This window comes from Lingula anatina, chromosome 1, assembly GCF_051362555.1.
Source record: "Lingula anatina isolate TDL-2025a chromosome 1, LinAna3.0, whole genome shotgun sequence".
NCBI lineage: Eukaryota > Metazoa > Brachiopoda > Lingulata > Lingulida > Lingulidae > Lingula > Lingula anatina.
The window spans coordinates 61,399,859-61,421,618 of record NC_141767.1 but is presented as its reverse complement, the minus strand read 5'-3'; the positions used below and the strand labels follow the sequence as shown (position 1 = coordinate 61,421,618).

Genomic DNA, 21,760 nt, shown 5'->3' with positions numbered 1-21,760 from the left:
TGAAGACCTTACGCTGTTGCCAATCACAGGCAGACAAAACTTTAACAATGCTACCCAAGTATCTGTATTGAAAAAGGTGCGAGTGACATAACTCCTTTAAGACCCTCGCAATACTCCAGGACAATGTATCATCTGCCTCTGTAATGGAGCACCGCCAGGTATTCCTCAGATTTTTTAGCGGGTCACGAGTCTGCTCTTTAAGACTTTCCCGGGGCGCTTCTCCAAGTTCCTGCTACATTCTTTTTTTCATTATATGATATACCTTTAAAATGTTTTGACTGGCCTATGGGTTTTTAAGGGATAAGTGATGAGCAATGGTGGTGCATGTACTTTCTAAACTGTTATTACTTTAATTCTTGTGTTCTTGAAAAAAAGATCATTGCTCTACTTATAGTAAGTTAATCGTAGCCTATCATATAGTCAAGTGCGTTGTTATTTTTTAATGTCCTCATAATGGATGTTATAGCCTATTATTGGGAATTGGAAACTGTTTGAAGTGTGTAGGGCAAGACCAAGACAACTCTTTGACTAATGGATGATAAGTGTTTCTGTTTTTATCATAATTTTGAACACAAAAATGGAAAGACCTCTTTGAAATGAACAAATATTGGCTACTTGACAAAGCAGTTTACTGATTCCGAATAAGCTCGTCAATGTGGTTGGCAATTCTTCACCTGATAGTCCAAATGAGGACACACACAAACAGCTCTTCCATTGACATTTCTCGAAAAATGTCTCCCATAAAATAAAACGAACATTTCTCTCACCATGGGTCATAAAATGTTTGGAAACTAGCCACTTATATTGAAACGTTCCCCAGAAAAAAAATAGCATTCTCAACGGTGACGAGGCGCTCTTGGTATTTGTGAAGAATTTGCGCATGGGATTATAGGCACATCCAGAAAAGCAGCTTGCAAATATTAATGAAAGAGCTGTAGAGGAAAATGATTAATTCAAATAGTAACCTTAAGAGTAAACTCTGGTAATGCTGGTGCGGTATGTTATACATGAGACATTTTAAGTACTATTACAGTCATTTTCATGGTTTAGAATAATGATTTGACTAAAAAAAAATTCGCAAAACCCTTGGGTTGATAATTGGAGGTTGCGTTTTTAAAATTTAAGACGCAAAACTTTATTCGTTTAAATTGTACTTCACCCTGGTGTATTGCATGGCTGCATAATACAAAATTCAGAATTCATCTGGTAAATGAAATCAAATCCAAAGGTGACTTATTGACATAATGAACCAAAAAATTACCTAGACGATTATCTCTCACTCTAAATTTTGGAGCACTGACGGGAATTTAACTCTTCTGAGCATACGTTATCTGTAACAGTTCATCTATAGAGACAGCATGCGTATGCTGGTGAGTTTTCAATTAACTAGGAAACTTGAGGTGATCACCCCTATAATAGGGCCTACTGTCCTTTTTCAATTGTATCACGGCTGAACGAGTCAAAAGCTAATTATCACTAAATTCGATGATTTAATAGTTGATCATGTCGAAGCCGACACCTACTCTACATCCAAGAGTCAAAAATCGTTTACTTGTTCTATTGCAGCTGGGCTGAACTACTCATTTGTAGATCATATGAAAAGAAAACATTTCTGTTCAGTTTGATTTTTACTCGAAATATTATTAGATATTGATATTGTCGTCTCAAAGACGTACCTTAAGTGATAATGGGTATTGTGTAAAAATGAAATGTAAAATTAAACAAAGTTTGACGGACATTTTGATTTGTGACATTTTGAAAAGTGAACAGAGAGTTTATTAACGGAAATATTTATAATAATATGGAATAAAAATTAACTGTAGTTCAAAGATGCTACAGGAGTGTCCTAACACCAGCACGTTTTTTTATGGGAGAGATGCCAAACACGATGGTTACAACCGTCCAAGCACATCTACTGCACAAAGTGGATAGAGTTTATGGTCATTAACAACAACAACAACAATAATAATAATAATAACATTGAACAAAAATGAAAATAATAGAGAATTTACCATTCAAATTCAAAGCGATGTAACTGTAGTTCGACGATGCAACAGGAGTGTCCTAACATCAGCAGTTTTTTTATGGGAGAGATGTAACGCGCCAAACACGTTGGTCACAGCCGCCGAAGCACATCTACTGCAATCTCCGTTGAAAGCTCATAACCTCCAGTAAATAACGAAATCTTCGCTAAATAACGAAAATGAATGGTCAAGCGAACTGCCAATTTTTTAACTGTAAGGGTTAAAATACAGAACTTAGTTATACACTCAACAATGAACTTTTGATATTACTGTGGCATGCAACATTTCTAGAAGTCATATGTCTCACATATGACTAATAAGAAAGGTTGAGTATTCCTTTAAAATACAAACTTAAAAAGAAATAAACAAACTTCAGAAAACGAACTGCACGAAACGAACATTTAAAGATACATGTCCTTGTCAAATGAAATCATTCCTGGCCAAGAATTGGGATAGGCCTACTGCCATTGCATGATCAAACTGAGAGATTTGTAGGTGTCCCACTGGAGAAAAGAATTTTCGGAGGGATCGAAGCTGAAGTGCTCTTTGCTTTCTGCGAAAACGGTCTCTTTCATCTAACTGCTTTCATCAGTCTGATAGTTTCTGTGATTTACTTGACAACGAATTTCTTGTCTAAAATTTTCAAATGAAAAATAAAAAGGGGGGGGGGGGGGGGTCTGGCAAGATTTAAATAAAAACGTACCACACGAGGAAAGACCGTTTGTATACTCTGTAGCTGTTTATTTATCCATTTATTTTGTAAACAGTTTCATAGGCCTCACCCAGGCCTGGTGCTCTACTTAATGTGCATTAGTACAAAATAAAATTCTATTCTCTTCGTATCAGTAGGAAAGGTGAAACAAGCACAGTTATTGTTCCATTTGATTAAACTAATGACGACCACATTTCAAAACTGACGTCAATGTTTCATTTCATAGAGCGGATGACATTAGGAGAAGAATGGTTCTCATGAATGCTACTACACTATACAGTAAACCTCTGCTGGAAAAATCAATAGGATCTACCATAATGGCTTTATCTTGTCACATCTGTCAGAAAACATTGGATAACATGTCGTGTCAGAAAAGAGAGAAATTACGTAGTGATGTTTAGCTTTCAATGCCAGTATGAACCTGTACATGCAGTGTTATTTGAAATTTACTTTGAACAATTTGCTGTGATCAAAAAAAGTTAATGCTATTCCATATATCAAAATACTTTGTGCTATTTCATCATTCATCTGTACCTACTGACCTGTGACCACTGATACATGTTAAACAGATAAAAGGTTTTAAACAATACAAAAATATTAAACTTATTTTAAGATTAACTTTATTAAAATACAGTAAAGACTATATGTAATACAGTTATTCAATATATATATAATATATATTCAAATATGTTTCATGTTGAGTCATAAATATTCCTGTCTGTTTATATTGAGGTGGGGTTTGGTTACATGGAATGACATATAAATAAACTACATAAAAGACTACATAAAATATGCTCCACAATGACCTTTCATTAATACATCTTTTTTCATTTGAACTGATACATTGCAAAAGAGAGGATATCTGTTGTAGTTAGCTATCACAGGAGCCGAATCTCTTATGTATATTGCATGTAGCATGTGTCTTCTAGTTTTACGGAAATATGCACATGTCAAATGGAAATGCAGCTGATGAGGCTTCATCTGTGACTGCTCATTCAATCTCCATCAGTGGATGGCAATCCAATTTCCAACACAGGAAACTGTACCTCAAGAGACCAATTTCAAAGAAATGTACCTGTTGAGCAGATTTGTGGAATATTTTCTTTAGAGCATATGACAGAGGTGAACATGATATCTATTGCACTGTTTGCCTGATTGTGAGATTATTGTCCTTTTAGTTTTGTTGTTATATTAACATATTTTTTACTTATATATTGTAAATGAAGATTGTCTTGCAAAATGGAAAAGATTTTATCTAAGAAATAACTAGTCTATATAGTAAGTTAAAATAGCACATACCACTGTCACTGTATAATGAATCTGCTGATACATGCAGAGAGATATATAGCAAAGCATGACCAAACCTGCCCATAATATGACATTATTTGTTACTGCAGAGAAAACGTGTAGACGCCTGTCTCTGGCGTAGACACTAAGATAAAGTCAGCATTCTGTTACCAGATCTGATCCTGAAATTATCTAAGCAGTGACACTTAAACTAGTATATTTAATCATAGGAATTTTTGTTTTTGTAAAATACCAATTTACCACTGCACTGGAAAACTATTTAAAGCATAAAAAACTAACATAAAATGTACAAAGGTCAGATAAACCAAGAAAATTAAAGAAGGTCATTAAAAATAAACCAATATTTATCTATATATCCATTAATCCTATATGTATACAAAACATTTTCAAAGTTTACAATAGATGATAGATCAGGCAATAAGTTGACTGTGTTAACTGAATATAAAAAATACCTTTTTTTTTCCTGATGGATGACTTGAGTGCCATATTCAAGGAATTTGACATGGTGTTGGAAGCAACATTAAAATGCTATCTGTATTACCTATTCATGCAGCTATCAATTTTTAATAAACTGTCATACAGGAATAAAAAGATCAAAGTTACATCTTTCCCTCTGAGTGACATGAAAGCAAAAGGACTGCCCTTCTCATTAACAAAATAGGTAAGTGTCTTCATTCAGTAATATTCTGACTAGATGGAAGAAGTGAAACTTCAGCATACTACAACAAATCTACAGAATTCACAATAAAGCAAATGTGTTATTCTCTAATCTTCAATAAATGGTTTCTTAACATGTTGTTAGGTAGTCTACAATCAATGTTTTATTACCTTTAGGAATTTCTAATCAATTTTGATTGATGTAAGGTCTTTCATTCTAATTTCATACAATACTGTTAAGTCGGGTGGTCTTAAACAGTTGATTCCTTCGATCATTACTTGTCTTTCTCATAGGTTGGCCTCTTACTTGTAATGTCATAGCCCAGTACAGAAAGCATTGGTGCAATCTTGCCAATATTTTCCCTTGTATTCTGTGGGATATGATCCACCCATTTCCACAGAGCATCCTTATTCAAAGGTTTGTTCACTTGGTCAGTAGACAGTTCCTTCCTATGTTAAGAAAATACAATACAATTATATATAATACCACTGCATTAAGACACAGTTAGAAGGGTTGACCAATTTTTGGTGAACATCATCCTTTATTTTTTAAAAGAAAGATGTTTCCAGAGTCTCAGGTAACCACCCGGTTTTCTAGTGAGGACAGGGATGAAAAAAGTTATGTATATAGTTAAATTACATAAGAGCCTATAAGAGCGTGTTTGCTCAATTTTAAAATACTCATTACATATAATATTCTTACTTCCTGCTAAAAAGTGTTCAAAATGATAATTTATTGGTTTTTGGTATGTATCAGTGAGAACCAATCTCAAAGCAAACTAGAGGATCAGAGAGGCGATACCGCCTCTGGATATTGTACCACCAGCTTGAGTAAGCGCATTCGTATGGACCCCCCCCCCCCCCTCCAAAAAGGGACACCATCACCAGTCTTGTGCTTGACAAGCTCTATAAAATGCAATCAACAAGAGTTATCAAAATATGCAAAAAAAAAAAAAAAAAAAAAAACAAAAAAAAAAAATATATATATATATATATATATATATATAACTAAAAATGGTACAATCAAGCAGATTTTCGAATTGACTTGCATTTTCCTACCATTGATCACTCCTGTGATTCTCTAGACAAAAGGCCTATTGGTTTTCCTTGAAATGTGTTGTCAGTGGTGCATACATGCTGACAAAAGAGAAAACCTAGCGGCAACAATGGGCACATCTCTGCTAGTTTTTAAGATATGAGAGGCAATAAAATATGCAAAGCTCAGTTCATGGTGAAAAAGGAGGTCAAAGGTCAATTTTAATATCATAGTATATGAATTTCTTTTAAAGGCATAATAACTCTTTGTATGAGACCTATATTTCACAATAAAAACCTTGTGAATAACTCATAGAAATATAATATATTCTGTTTTACCACAAAAACAGCAGTTATAGCTTTTATTCTGATATTTGAACTTGTCTTTAGACCACGTGACCTCCATTGATGTCTATACTCTGTTAAAATCTCTTAAGAGATTTTAACAAAAAACCAAACTTTTTAGAAAAAAACCAGGGACTAACTTTGAATGTAAAAATGGATTCATTAACCATTGGTAAGCATGGGAAAATTGTTGTTTACTCCAGGAAAATTCATTTTTTGGCCGAAACGAAGAGTTATTATTGCTTTAAGTTCAATAGTAACCATGGGCATTTCTTTGCCAATTTTGCAAATTTAAAGGCCAGAAAACATGCAAAAAGCAGTTCATCATAAAAAGTAGGTCAAAGGTCAATTTCAAGGTCACAGATTGCAAGTGTATTACTTCCTATTCAAGTTCAATAGTAACTATGGACCTATCTCTGCCAGTTTTGGAGATAAAAGGGAACGAAAATTTGAAAAGATCAGTTCGTGGTAAAAAGTAGATCAAAGGTCGATTTTAAGGCAAGAGTAAATTGCCAGTATATGACTTCCTATTCAACTTCAATAGTAACTGTGGATCTATCTCTGCCAGTTTTGGGGATAAAAGGGAACGGAAATTTGCAAAGTTCAATTCATGATGAAAAGTAGGTCAAAAGTCAATTTCAAGGTCACATTTAGATTGCCAGTATATGACTTCTTATTCAAGTTCAATAGTAACCACGGACCTATCTCTGCCAGTTTTGGAGATAAAAGGGAACCAAAATTTGCAAAGTTCAATTCATGATGAAAAGTAGGTCAAAGGTCAATTTCAAGGTCACATTTAGATTGCCAGTATATGACTTCCTATTCAACTTCAATAGTAACTATAGACCTATCTCTGCCAGTTTTGGAGATATAAGGGACTAAATGTTATAATTTTGGAGTTACAATAATGTGTCATAAATTTCCTACAGAAAAATTAATTAAAATAAAGAAAAGGTCATTTTGGTTGAAATTCTTGAAATGGGAGGTGCTCAGAAGTTCCAGATGTTCAAATTTCATGAAATAATGTCATTTTTGACCAGAAGTTGTCTGCCTCGCCAAGCCTTATGTTCTATTTTCCCGGGGTTCAAAATTTATTATCCATTACCGTACTGCACATTTTGCTTTCACCACCAATACATACTTTTTGATACAGCGTAACTCGAAAACCGTATGGAATACAAAAAAATGGAGACCACCGTCAGTGTTGGGCTTTACATGCTCTACAAAATGCAAAAAAGAATGGGTCTCTAGCATTAACGGTTCCCGAATTAGAGACAGTTTTCAGTTTCGATATCTTATGGCCGCTACCCCCGTGAAAATGCACCAATTGACCCCAAATTCTCGGAGATGAAAGATGACCCAAAGGGTAACACTTTCCAATAATATTATTGGTTAGGTCTGTGTAGTTTCTGAATATCAGCGCAAATAATTTTTTTTTCGTAAAAAATTTAATTTTTTTGAAAATTATGGCCCGTTTGACCTTGAAATAAAGGTCAAAGGTCAAATCCAAGGGCATATTTGAAATCTCCACATATGACTTTCGGTCAGCTGTCTGTAGAAATTTTTCCCATAATTCCTTCCCGTAGGATAGATAATTAGCATTAAATTTTGCCATTTTTGGACAAGGGTGCATTGCAATGAGCGCCACACCTAGACCCCAGCACTGATGAAGCCCAAATTTTACGTGGAACGAGTTGAGATTATAGGTGACCTAAATCCAAGAGATGGGTACGCAGGCCCTTGTAGTCTAGGAGGAGAAGCGGTAACGGTGACATGGCGGCGGAGCCGGCGGAACATACGGGTCGGGACTAAAACCATGTGTACTGCCAGCGCCTACGCTGGTGGTACAATTAAGTCACATATCCATTTTCAGTGATGTTGTTAGAAAGTCCTACATATTTATATTTGCTCTTCCTTCATGCACTTTACAACATTGCAAAAAAATAAAATAAATAAATAAATAAATAAATAAATAAATAAATAAAAAAGTAAAAATGGCAAAATTACAGATACAAGAAGCAATAGAGAATTCACATTAAATTACATACAAATCAATATAAATGACATCTGGTACTTGTGGGTATGCAATGCACTCACTGGTTTTCTGATCTTAAGTCAGCCAGTTATTTAGGTACAAAGCCCCATAATTGCATTCTAAACAGTGAGCAACTTAAGTATTACAGATAATAAAAATAATAATTTCTTCCCTTAACTGCTCGCTAAGAATTGAAAAAGCTACTGAAAATTTTAAAAACTTTAATTATTCCCAAATTCAATCATCCAACAGTTGTCATATTAACCTTCTGACACTAACATATTTAACATTCAGAGATTGTTGAAAATAACATGATTACTTCTTTTGAATTATTAGCACAATTAGCATAAATTTCCCACTCATTCAATACCTTGACAAAGAAACACCTCCTGGTTTTCCAATGGACTTTTCATGGTGGAGCACGCTGTCATTCCAGGGCACATTCAGAAAGTTGAGAATCCGCTCCATTTCTGACTTTGGATGTAGCACAAGTTGTTCATAATGAACAGGCAGGCACTGTTTATTACCCACAGCCACACACTGGTCATATATTGTCTTTATGGCCCTGTTCCAGTCTTTCAAAGCCAAATCCCATGACTTTGTGTTGAACCCCCTGATTGTAACTTTACGTGTTATTATGGAATGCACAGTGGCCCGGCCATCTCGTATCATGAGGATAAATTTAGAATTTGGAAAAATTTGTGAAAGCTTTTTGATGTGTTTTAAGGCAAATGGGTCTTTATTGCACAGTCTTGGAGCAGGCTCACCGTGATGTGCAATAATACTGAGGATATAAGCACCTAATGCACCATCCAAAATATCACTAGTTATTTTGGCTTCTTGAAGCCGGGTCATCTCTAAATTCGAATTGGCCATTTGTCCATGTATGCCAAGTACCCGAGGAATAACCCGTGTCTCCTCCCCACAGCGGATAGCTGGGTGAGCATCCAGCATTGCCCTCGCCAGGGTGGTGCCACTGCGGGGTACTCCACCTATCCATATCAGTGGAATGTTCTTGTCGTACCAAACATGGTTCTCATTTCTGTAGTCATAATTAAGGGAACTAAGACTACGTCCTTGTTCTCTGCCATAACCATCTAACTTTGAGAAAATATTCACCTTCCTCTCTTTTAAACCAAAGACAAAAATAAGAATGGTAGCAACTGCTATGACAAACTGGATTTTATGCCACTTGCTCCCTCGACAAAAAGCCATCTCACCATAATGCTTCTGAAAAAGAGATGAAATAATTATACAATTTATACTGAAACTATATTCAGGAAAGAGATAAAACATAATTTATACTAAAACCCACATCTAGGAAATTACCAGCAGAATCACACCCAAACTAGAGGATCAGAGAGGCGATACCGCCTCCGAATATTGTACCACCAGCTGGAGCAAGCGCATTCGTATAGACCCCCACATATACAAAATAAGGAACACAGCCACCAGTCTTGTGCTTGACAAGCTGTAAAAATGCAATCAACAAGAATTTTCAAAATATGCAAAAAATATATATATTACTAAAAATGGTACGATCAAAGTTAAGTTCATCATAAGGTAGGTCAAAGGTCAATTCCAAGGTCACAGTAAATTGCCAGTATATGACTTCCTATTCAACTTCAATAGTAACTATGGGCCTATCTCTGCCAGGTTTGGAGTTAAAAGAGAAAGAAATTAGCAGAGTTCAGTTCATGATAATAAGTAGGTCAAAGGTCAATTTCAAGGTCACACTTAGATTGCCAGTATATGACTTCCTATTCATGTTTAATAGTAACTATGGACCTATCTCTGCCAGTTTTAGAGATAAAGGGGAAGCAAAATATGCAAAGTTCAGTTCATGGTGAAAAGTAGGTCAAAGGTCAATTTTAAGGTCACTTTAAGATTGCCAGTATATGACTTCCTATTCAACTTCAATAGAGACTATGGACCTATCTCTGCCAGTTTTGGAGATAAAAAGGAAGCAAAATTTGCAAAGTTCAGTTCATGGTGAAAAGTAGGTCAAAGGTCAATTTTAAGGTCACATGTAGATTGCCAGTATATGACTTCCTATTCAAGTTCAAAAGAGACTATGGACCTATCTCTGCCAGTTTTGGAGATAAAAGGGAAGCAAAATTTGCAAAGTTCAGTTCATGATGAAAAGTAGGTCAAAGGTCAAATTCAAGGTCACATTTAGATTGCCAGTATATGACTTCCCATTCAACTTCAATAATAACTATGGACCTATCTCTGCCAGTTTTGGAGAGATAAGGGACTAAATGTTATAATTTTGGAGTTACAATAATGTGCCATAAATTTCCTACAGAAAAAATTAATTAAAATAAAGGTCATTTTGGTCAAAATTCTTGAAATGGGAGGTGCTCTGAAGTTCCAGATGTTCAAATTTGATGAAATAATGTCATTTTTGACCACAAGTTGTCTGCTTTGCCAAGCCTTATGTTTTATTTTTCCGGAGTTCAAAATTTTTTATCCATTACCGTACTGCACATTTTGCTTTCACCACCAATATGTACTTTTTGATACAGCGTAACTTTGGAGATAAAAGGGAAGCAAAATTTGCAAAGTTCAGTTCTTGGTGAAAAGTAGGTCAAAGGTCAATTTTAAGGTCACATTTAGATTGCCAGTATATGACTTCCTATTCAACTTCAATAGTAACTATGGACCTATCTCTGCCAGTTTTGGAGATAAAAGAGAATCAAAATTTGCAAAGTTCAGTTCATGGTGAAAAGTAGGTCAAAGGTCAATTTTAAGGTCACATGTAGATTGCCAGTATATGACTTCCTATTCAAGTTCAATAGAGACTATGGACCTATCTCTGCCAGTTTTGGAGATAAAAGGGAAGCAAAATTTGCAAAGTTCAGTTCATGGTGAAAAGTAGGTCAAAGGTCAATTTTAAGGTCACATTTAGATTGCCAGTATATGTCTTCCTATTCAAGTTCAATAGAGACTATGGACCTATCTCTGCCAGTTTTGGAGATAAAAGGGAAGCAAAATTTGCAAAGTTCAGTTCATGGTGAAAAGTAGGTCAAAGGTTAATTTTAAGGTCACATGTAGATTGCCAGTATATGACTTCCTATTCAAGTTCAATAGAAACTATGGACCTATCTCTGCCAGTTTTGGAGATAAAAGGGAAGCAAAATTTGCAAAGTTCAGTTCATGGTGAAAAGTAGGTCAAAGGTCAATTTTAAGGTCACATGTAGATTGCCAGTATATGACTTTCTATTCAACTTCAATAGTAACTATGGACCTATCTCTGCCAGTTTTGGAGATAAAAGGGAAGCAAAATTTGCAAAGTTCAGTTCATGGTGAAAAGTAGGTCAAAGGTCAATTTTAAGGTCACATTTAGATTGCCAGCATTTGACTTCCTATTCAAGTTCAATAGAAACTATGGACCTATCTCTGCCAGTTTTGGAGATAAAAAGGAAGCAAAATTTGCAAAGTTCAGTTCATGGTGAAAAGTAGGTCAAAGGTCAATTTTAAGGTCACATTTAGATTGCCAGTATATGACTTCCTATTCAACTTCAATAGTAACTATGGACCTATCTCTGCCAGTTTTGGAGATATAAGGGACTAAATGTTATAATTTTGGAGTTATCATAATGTGCCATAAATTTCCTACAGAAAAAATTAATTAAAATAAAGAAAAGGTCATTTTGGTCAAAATTCTTGAAATGGGAGGTGCTCTGAAGTTCCAGATGTTCAAATTTGATGAAATAATGTCATTTTTGACCACAAGTTGTCTGCTTTGCCAAGCCTTATGTTTTATTTTTCCGGAGTTCAAAATTTTTTATCCATTACCGTACTGCACATTTTGCTTTCACCACCAATATGTACTTTTTGATACAACGTAACTCGAAAACCGTATGGAATACAAAAAAACGGAGACCACCTCCAGTGTTGGGCTTTACATGCTCTACAAAATGCAAAAAAGAATGGGTGTCTAGCATTAACGGTTCCCGAATTAGAGACAGTTTTCAGTTTCGATATCTTATGGCCGCTACTCCCGTGAAAATGCACCGATTGACCCCAAATTCACGGAGATGAAAGATGACCCGAAGGGTAACACTTTCCATTAATATTATTAGTTAAGTCTGTGTGGTGTCTGAATAAGACCGCAAATAATTTTTTTTTCAGCAAAAATTTTGTTTTTTTGAAAATTTTGGCCCCTTTGACCTTGAAATAAAGGTCAAAGGTCAAATCCAAGGGCATATTTGAAATCTACACATATGACTTTTGGAAAGCTGTCTGTAGAAATTTTTCCCATAATTCCTTCCGTAGGGGAGATAATTAGCATTTAATTTTGCCATTTTTGGACAAGGGTGCATTGCAATGAGTGCCACACCTAGACCCCAATACCGACAAAGCCCAAATTTTACGTGGAACGAGTTGAGATTATAGGTGACCTAAATCCAAGAGAAGGGTATGGAGGCCCTTACCGTCTAGGAGGAGAAGCGGTAACGGTGACTTGGCGGCGGAGCCGCAGGAGCCGCAGGAGCCGGCGGAGCCGGCGGAACATACGGGTCGGGACTAAAACCATGTGTACCGCCAGCGCCTACGCTGGTGGTACAATTACTTAGCTCATAAATACCATGTTACAGCAGAGACAGCTCAACTGACACAAAAAGTACTTCAAGTAAAATGCTAAAATGAGAAAAGAAATCCCCTGCTGGCTGGATTTAATAACACCATGTTAAGACCTTCACATATGCTAAGATTTTCAAAGAAATTACCTTGACAACACAGGTCTTTCTTTTGTGAAGAAGGAACAATTATAGCGAAAGACGAGGCAACTTCTCTATTGATTGATAGTATGAAAAACCCTGTTCTCTCTTCAGAATACAAATAACATAAATGTCACAAACTGCATTAGCTGCTGTTACAACTGAGACATTCAGGCACTTACTAAAAATATTTATATCTACAAATTCCAGGGTACCCCCAATAGCAGCATCCAGCTGAATGAGGTATTTATAAAACAAAATTGAGAGTTTGAGATCATTTTGCAGCTTCCAGAGCACACATATTGAGATAAATGGCAGCACATATATTGAGATAAATGTCAATTTTAAAACCTTAGAAAGGTCTTCCGTCACTGATACTGATCACTTTTCAATGGCTTGGCCAAGAACTAAGATAACCCATTTAACCTTTCTAGATAATTAAACTGATAAACATACTGTTCTGGTGGCTAATTTTGCCTAGATTCTTAATCTGCTTTAATATCTTTGCAACTCAAATTACAAACTAGCAATGTGGAATTCATTTTTGGAAAAAAAGTTTGAACCACTATTTAGTTCGACCTGAGTTTTCTTCATTCCCTTCACAATTTCTTTTCCTTATTTTACACCCTTTCCCTTGCATATTTTTCACCTCTTTATTTGATGAAAAAGAATAAAAGAAAGTGGTAAATTTAAGCTCTGGATCCCTAAAAATTCATAACAAAATCTTTATGAAAAAAGGTTACAAAAATAAGATGTTTGAAGTACCAAGCAAAATTACTTACGTCCCAGAAGCCACTTAGAAGTAACTGCAAAATTGATCAAACTGAACTAATTAGGCAAATCTCCAAATGGTTTAGATGACATTATTATAAAAGAGATAAATGAGATAAAATCACTCACTGAGCATGATGCAGTTATGTTTCTGATGTTACAAAGCATAATCAGAATCAATAAAAGCATGGATCTCTGTCTGGCTTGCCCAATGTGCCAAACCTCTTAAAAAAGGGCATAAGATGGGAAGCTGTGTTATATAATGGATGAAGTTCACACCTTTTTTTCTTTTGCCATTTTTGTCCAAATGTGGAAAACCAGTTGCTAAATGACAACTATGTTGGAGTGTCTGGTGGAGTTCAGTGGTTCTACTTAAAGGAAGGAATCAGTTTTTATTAGTGTTCTCAGAGAGGCTGACAAAGTACCATCATCATTTCTGAAGCAAACTTCTATCACTGGAAGTTCAGTACTGATTTGCAGAACAAAGGCCTTTCCTTTCAAATTATTTCTTGGCTGTTTCCTATCCAACTGTTACTACTCTCTTTCTTATCACTACATAATACCATTCTGCTTCATTTTACTGCTCACTAATTTCCACTTCTTCTTTCATAATAAATGCTTTGTTGCAATCAGTGATATCAACAATAATGCCTCTACTTTTGTATTTCAAGAATTCTGTAAAAAAAAATAAATAATAAAAATTACAGATACCACAGTACAAACCTGAATATTCACCAAAATGCCAATATCATACATAAACAAAAAATTATTGTCCCAGTAGGTATGTAGATAAATAATTAGTTTGGTAAGGGGTAACATTTCCAAGAAATCTGATTTACGGTAATAACTCGATCTTCTTAATGGGCAAAAAACATCAGACTTTCAGATACACAATTTTCTAATCACAAAATTATACATTTCTATATATAGCACTTGTGGTGCTTTTTTTCCATAGCACAGAACTAAGAAATACCCTGCTCTGTAAAATTCACTTATTATTTTCCCCCCCAATTGAAAAGATTGAGTATTACTGTATGTACATCGCAGTACTAAATATTCCTTTAGCTCCAAGCCTCAAGTTCTGTGTATATTCTTTCCAATAAATTTCTTAACCATCACTAAATTGTTGGATAGCATCAATACATCAATCTGTCAAATATTAATCCTAGGACCCCAAGGAAATGAAAAGTGTTTGCTTGAATTATAAGTCCTGTCACTAGCTTATTCAGTGTATGAAAAGAAAATTTACTAGCTAGGTACATGAAAAGTCTATTCAACTGATTATTAGACAGGGTAATTAACAACAAATTGACAGCAACAACATGGCATCACATGGCACATTTCACAAAATCACAATATCCTTGACAAAAATGTTTAAAAATTTAAAATTATCATATTAGTGGCTTACTTTTTCAAGACTTGCAATCAAAACAAAACGTAATGTAAATGACCTGAGATAGCCTGAAATAAGGCTGTCAACATTGAATGATGTCATACAAGACTAAAAAGTGCAAGAATCTGTATGAAGTAGTGGTAACTTTTCAGCCATAGGGTGAAACTATGCACTGAGCATGTCATCTTAGAAAGCAATTTAAAAAAGAAACACAAAACATGATGTCTTGTCTTGTTGTGCAATAGACTGTAACACAAAAGAGAGAACAACCCAGAAAAATACCCACTGATAAATATTTATTTTTTGCTGCACTACTCATTAGTCTGCCATATTTAATTATTTTTCACCCCACTTTCCACCACATCACATTAAAAATCTTGCTTGATTATATACATTATGCTGTGAAACTTGGGGTTATTTCAATGATTCCCAGTACCATGATGGATCATTGTACCTGCCTCGTCAAAACATGTGAAATAATTTATCTCTAATGGCATTTACTTAAGCATGCATTCATTGTTCAAATTATGTAGCTCCTTCTCTTAGTGAAGAAATATTAAACACACACTTTCTTAGCTAAAGAAAATTTTCTTGAGGAAACACTTGATGATTTTTTATAAGTTTAGCAATTATTTCTTGAAAAGGGTTGGCATCTTTTATTCAAACTGACAGGCTTCCAAAATCAATTCTGAGATTGAATCATCCATTTTACATTATGTAAGCAATTATATAGGATTGTTTTCTTGAAGAACCAAAAGACCATATTTGTGTGCTGGTGAAGATCAAAAGTGTTCATTATTAGAGGAAATAAAAAACTGAATGCGCAACAAACAAAGTCCAGTCCCCTTATGTGTTATTACACTTCCCGATGAATCAAAACATTCATTGTTTTGTTCATTTGATGGTTATGTCCCCTCCATATCTGTAATGCCACCATCTTTGGGTTCTTTTCTTAAATTGTACAATATTGAATAAATAAATATATATATATATATATATATATATATATATATATATATATATATATATATATATATATATATATATATATATATATATATATATATATAAAATACTGACCCAACACAAAAAAAATTTATTTTTGTTTGAAGCCTTGTCCATTTTTCCTGTTCAAACAAGATAAAAAAATGACTCACGATGCACATTTTGTGAAGAGGGAGAGGAAACATTAAATAATCTATTTTTTTAATGTAAGGAGGTTCGGCCAATATGGCAAAAAATGCAAAATCGGATAAAAGAAAAGTCCTCATTGGAAATTGATTTTTCGTATATGTATGTTTTATTTTTTAAAAAATGGACGAAAATATCAGGCTTTCAATCTACTGATACTATGGACAAAAAGCAATATTTACAAGAACAAACTGAATACAAGACATTTAAACGTTATAGAAGTTCAGGCTAGTATCAAAAAATATTTTGAAATAGAAAAATACATGTACTATAAAGAAGGGAAGAGGGATAAATTTGAAACAATATGGAACATGTTTCTAAATTTATTTGTGTAATTTTAAGGGGTTAGTGTCTACATTATATGTGGGTATATATGTACATGTACTTATACGTTGAAGCGAGGTATATAAATGAAAGAGTAGAAATAGGTAAAGCGTATATTTTCGGTTGATGTATAACTTATTATTATTGAGGTACAAGTTATTACTATTATTATTGATATTATTATTATTATTATCATTATCAGGTAGTCTTAGGTTACTATAAAGGAATTATGCGTATTCATCCTCAGCGCATCCATTATCATTATTTTTGTAATCAGTTTATTAGTTTTTTTAATTATCTTATTAGTTGATTTACAATTGTATATTTATTCATTCTATTTTCTGAAATAAAAAAATAGCATCCACTGAATTTTGTTTTTCTCATCTGTATAGTTCTCAAATTTAAATTATATGTAGATATATCTAATAGCTGCCTAGCAATGTAAAGAATGTGAAAAATTGCTTTATCATAGTCTCAAATACCATGGGGCTGATATATTGCTTCCTTTCTAGAAAATCCAGCTTAGTCAACCACAAAAATCACACCCCATCTTTTAAGAACACAACTTAGATCTATACCTTTTAACTCACAATATTGAGTGCCTGATCGAAGATAATTTTTTCACTCACTGCGCGCGCGCACACACACACACACACACACACACACACAGAAAAAAAGGGAATGACAATGAGAAAAGGAGTGATCTTGGGCTACTTAATGTTGAGAATGAGTTTCAATGGATAAAAAATTGCAAAAATAATATAATACAATCAATAAATCCTTGTTGATGAGAATTTGCTGAAAAATTGAATGAAATCAACTTCCTTTCCAGGATTATGCTCCAATGACTGTACAGAAGAGTCCAGTGAGCTCAATTCACTTGCACATTATGGAGTATACAGGTCAGTGCCCTTGATCCTGATTTGAACTTTGGATCAGGTAACTTCGAGGGAATTCTTTTAAGGCACTTAATTTCTGCAATCTTCTAGTAAGTCTTCAAGTAAGTTCCACATGGATTCTATTTGGTTGAATACAAAAAAAGCAAACTACAACATCTCAAAGGGCGTTCTAACATATTAGGTAGCACATTCTTTAAAATGTAACTATTTTCTACATCCCTTTACATCCCCTCTATATTACTTTAATTCCTTTCATCGTTTCTACCTTGTTATTCCCCCACAGTTTAGATTATCTCTGGTGCAAATGCCACATATAAAACATTAACCTCAATTTTTAAATACAACAATTTTCAATCAAAAGTACCATGTAGGGTGTATCAATACAGATAGTATCCTAATTTTGCTAGGGGGAGTTTGATGATGAGGGGAAGCACATGTGCAGATGCATGCGGGAGAGTAACAGGCGTACAGGGATAACCCCCAACAATTTGTCTTGGATTATAAACAATAGTTTAAAGATGATCCTCAACTGTGTAACTTGAATTTTAAACAAAGTTTACATGGACTGCCCCCAAAAACCTTACACTTACCCACTGTTCTTATCCTAGCTTGTAAACCTGTTGTGAAGTCCCAATGTCACATATATTGTCATCTTTAAGGTCTATAACAGCCAGGAAGCTCAAGACTAAGAACTATCAGCTACTGCATTTTATGATGTTAGCAGTAAAAATTTATGATAAATCAGGTCACTATTGGGAAAAAAAGAAATATCTGGTTGAAAAGAAAAGTCTTGAAATCAAATCAACCACTAGGGAACTTAATAAAAGAAATAGCATGCTACTGATAAATATCTTACGGCGGGAACATGTCAAACTGTTTAGTTTGATAAGTAGTAACATGGAAAGAATTTACCAATGCTGAGACTAACTTAAAAATTGACTTAAGAACTGTTTTGTTGTACTATAGTTAGTAGATGTAAATGTTGCTGTTTCAGCTTCTAGATCTGTTGTATCAATTGTACAAGTGACAGACTGACATGTTTTCCCAGCGTTTCTCATTACTTTAAAGAAACAAAGCAATCTTTTTTTGTTTTTATTCTGAGTTTAAAAAAGATTTGTTGGTCTACTGATCTGAAAAGCTGGCATGTTTTTTCTGGGCCAAAGGATACTGGATGCAGCTAAAAAACAAAAAGGAGGCCCTCAATTGCATATATCTCAATACTTTGGAAAATTCCAGGTACTACTCAATATCTACTAAAGGTATCCAAATATTGGGGAAATAATTTCATTAGATCTGTAAACAATCATATATATTAAAATATTCATGAAAATTATATCCATACTTGTTTGTGGTTTTCTTTAAATCTCACTGAGACTTGTTCATAACTGATCCTGATGGAGAAGTACTCACTCATTTACTAATAATATGTCTTCAGAAAACATTAAAATTGTGATGCTAAAAACCTTTTTTTTCATTTTGCAGTGTTGCATACACTTCTGTATGTACTGCAAATGTCAGGCATGTATCATTTAACTCCTTGAATAGTCTGTATATTATGTTTCTCTGCAATGCGTGAGCAACAAACAACAGATAATTTGAAAAAAATTCTAAGAAAGAAACCAATCTTTTTAAAGTAACCTTAGCATGTTTCTGTATTGCATGACAGTAAATTTGACCTACGGGTTACAGCCTATTTGTTTTCCAGACTATTTTCACATTTGTTTTCATACCTACTTGTTATTACTTGACATATCAATTACTACCACTAATAAGACCAATGAAGAACAGGCAGTGCTATTTGGAAATTGTCTGCTTCACATGTTTAAGAAGTGTAAAGACAAACAGCGTTCTCTTGATAGAGCAAGCTGAGGGAAGAATTGTTTATATAAATCAGTGTCTCTTGTGCAATGGAGATAAAAAAGTATGGTAATGATAAAAACCTTTGAAAGGAGAATAATATTAATTTTACAGATACTATATTTTCTAAAGTCATAACTTCTTAAAATGAAAACATCCCTATCGAGTGGAAGCAACAAAACTGAATAACAGGTGACTTCATAGTTCTATTTTATACAGTTAAAGCACCTCAAATGCTATACAGATATATATTTTTAACAACTCCAAAAATATGTATTTGAAAGATTGTTTTCCCAATTGAAAAAACTGAGAAATTACTGTAAACTGTTTCTGAAGAGGCCAATTTTTTTTTACCTATGAGACATGATGTTTCAATCTTTCATCAAAGGGTCTTGATAACATAGCTGAATCATTAATATCTCATAGCTACCACCAGTCCTAACAAATTAAGCTCTCTCAATTTTGTAAGACACCTGGCTGTCACTGAGAATGTTCATTGTCTTCTTATGAAACTGGATGTCCAAATGACAGCAGGATGACTCTCTGGCAAAAGATTGTCAAACAGACAACACAACACAACTACAAAATAATATCAATGTAGACTGCACATCATATATGTACTCGAGATGCTTTTAAATCCAAAGGTGCACACATGATGAAGACCTGAGTTGCAGTACTGGTCGTGTATGATGGTGACCTGAGGGATATCAGAGCATAAACACTGTTGTTTTCATTTGACAAACTTAAAAAAAAGTTTTTGGGATAAGCTGGTCCAATTTAATAAAGTAGGATTCTAGTTGTTGTCTTCTATATACAGAAATCAGTGAAATTTACCCTGAAACACTGTTGGCTACTGATTGGCAGAATGTTCTGAGCTCTTTCTAAGAGGGTACTTTTCATTTTGTGCTATATGTCAAAACCCACTGGATGAGAGTTGGGGCATGCTCACAACCGGAAAATTACTTAGTTAAACTGGAAATATTCTAAATACCTTTCCAGTGAAATATTCTCTAATATATTATATTTTCTGTTTGTAACACTTAATGTACCATGGCAGAAAAAATAAATTCCCCAAAAGTGTCTTTAAAAATAAAATTGGAAAAACTAACATTAATGCAACATAAATTTTATACAATATTTTACTGATACAAAGTTAAATGTTTGAGAAGATAAAAGTATGGTACAATGGTCTTTAATCAGACAATCAGATTTAATCCAAAGACACCCACTGTACCTTCTAGTCTACATTTAAATAAATAATGCAAACAAAGCCTAAGATCCTATGGGTTACAGCGGATCTTCTGGTGAATTGTAACAGGAGTGACACTGTTCACTATGTACATTCTCTTCCAGTAAATATGTCCAAATATCTCTCAAGGATCAAAAATGTACAGGATGAAGATTATTGAATTAAAGAGCAGATAAATGATCGTTCTTAGCTGGCAATCTGATATCCAAAAGATTAAAAATAGATATTCCTCTCATTCATTTTTGTTATACCAAGGAGTTATAACTGTATATCTGTTATAACTCCATGGTTATACTAACCTGATTTAGCACTCAATATACAGACATTTGGTCCTACCGGTACCTGTAGACCTGATAAATCATTGATCCATCTCCCTTTGTAAATTAAAGGACCAAGTCTATTTGGTTGATATTTAGACAGGACTGATGGTACAATGTGCTGGTACTATACATACTCCAGTACATGCAAGCCACTGTTCCTTCAGCACCAGCATGCACACTGACTGACTGTATATCAGACAATAATTAGTGGATAGTGTTGAAATGTTTCACATTATTTCATCCCTCAACCTCTGACTTCGAAATAAAATAGCCGTATTATTCATACTGTAGTTCTCAGCTTTAAAAAATGGCCTCTTTTCACACCACTAGTTACAACTTATATTTTATGACTGTAGACTTGGTAAGCTAGGAACTGTTATCATCTGTATAAGCACTGCTGTCACCAAGTAACTGTGGCATTTTTTTAAAATTAATAAATCAATCCAGATTAACTAGTAGATAATTGACCTGTATACTAAACGACCAGCTATGTGCGTGATTACATACTCTGATAACACATTTCAAAACCAAACTCCAAAGGTATCCACAAATTAGTAAGTTTTTATTATCTATATACATCAATGTTGCTCAAATAGTTAAAGCTAGAGTAAAAGTTTGAAAATGAACTTTGAAAACAGAAAGCACTTAAATTAAAGATAATTTTGAATCGGCTCTAAAGTAAAGTCGTTTCAAGAATTGATCGATCAAGTAAATCCTTTCTTAATATACTTTTAAACCCACCTGTAATCAGCCGTTGAATTGCTACCGCAATTCACTCTCCAGAACTTCACTAGTCAACATTTGATACCGCTTGTTGTTTCAGCTGAAATTTACATGTGACCTTGACCTGGGTCAACTTTCACAAGAAATGCTAGACTTTTGAGCAAATGACTGGTTATACTATCAATACGTGCCC

At 34.2% G+C, this 21,760-nt stretch overlaps 1 protein-coding gene and 1 long non-coding RNA gene across 2 annotated transcripts in view; one reads left to right on the top strand and one right to left on the bottom strand.

Moving 5' to 3' along the window:
• The window catches only part of LOC147764852 (uncharacterized), a 23,056-nt gene extending 4,369 nt beyond the window's left edge, over window positions 1-18,687 (top strand). Inside the window, exons 2-3 of the long non-coding RNA XR_015331833.1 lie at window positions 17,352-17,421; window positions 17,826-18,687. This is a non-coding gene — a long non-coding RNA (uncharacterized LOC147764852). The remainder of the gene's footprint in view (window positions 1-17,351; window positions 17,422-17,825) is intronic.
• LOC106154534 (protein-tyrosine sulfotransferase 1) lies at window positions 2,741-21,760 on the bottom strand. The gene is made up of 3 exons (XM_013528910.3): window positions 21,586-21,760; window positions 8,487-9,346; window positions 2,741-5,151 (listed from the first exon to the last, which is right to left on the bottom strand). The coding sequence occupies exons 2-3, from the start codon at window positions 9,329-9,331 to the stop codon at window positions 4,977-4,979; spliced, it is 1,020 nt and encodes a 339-aa protein (XP_013384364.1). The 5' UTR covers window positions 9,332-9,346; window positions 21,586-21,760; the 3' UTR covers window positions 2,741-4,976.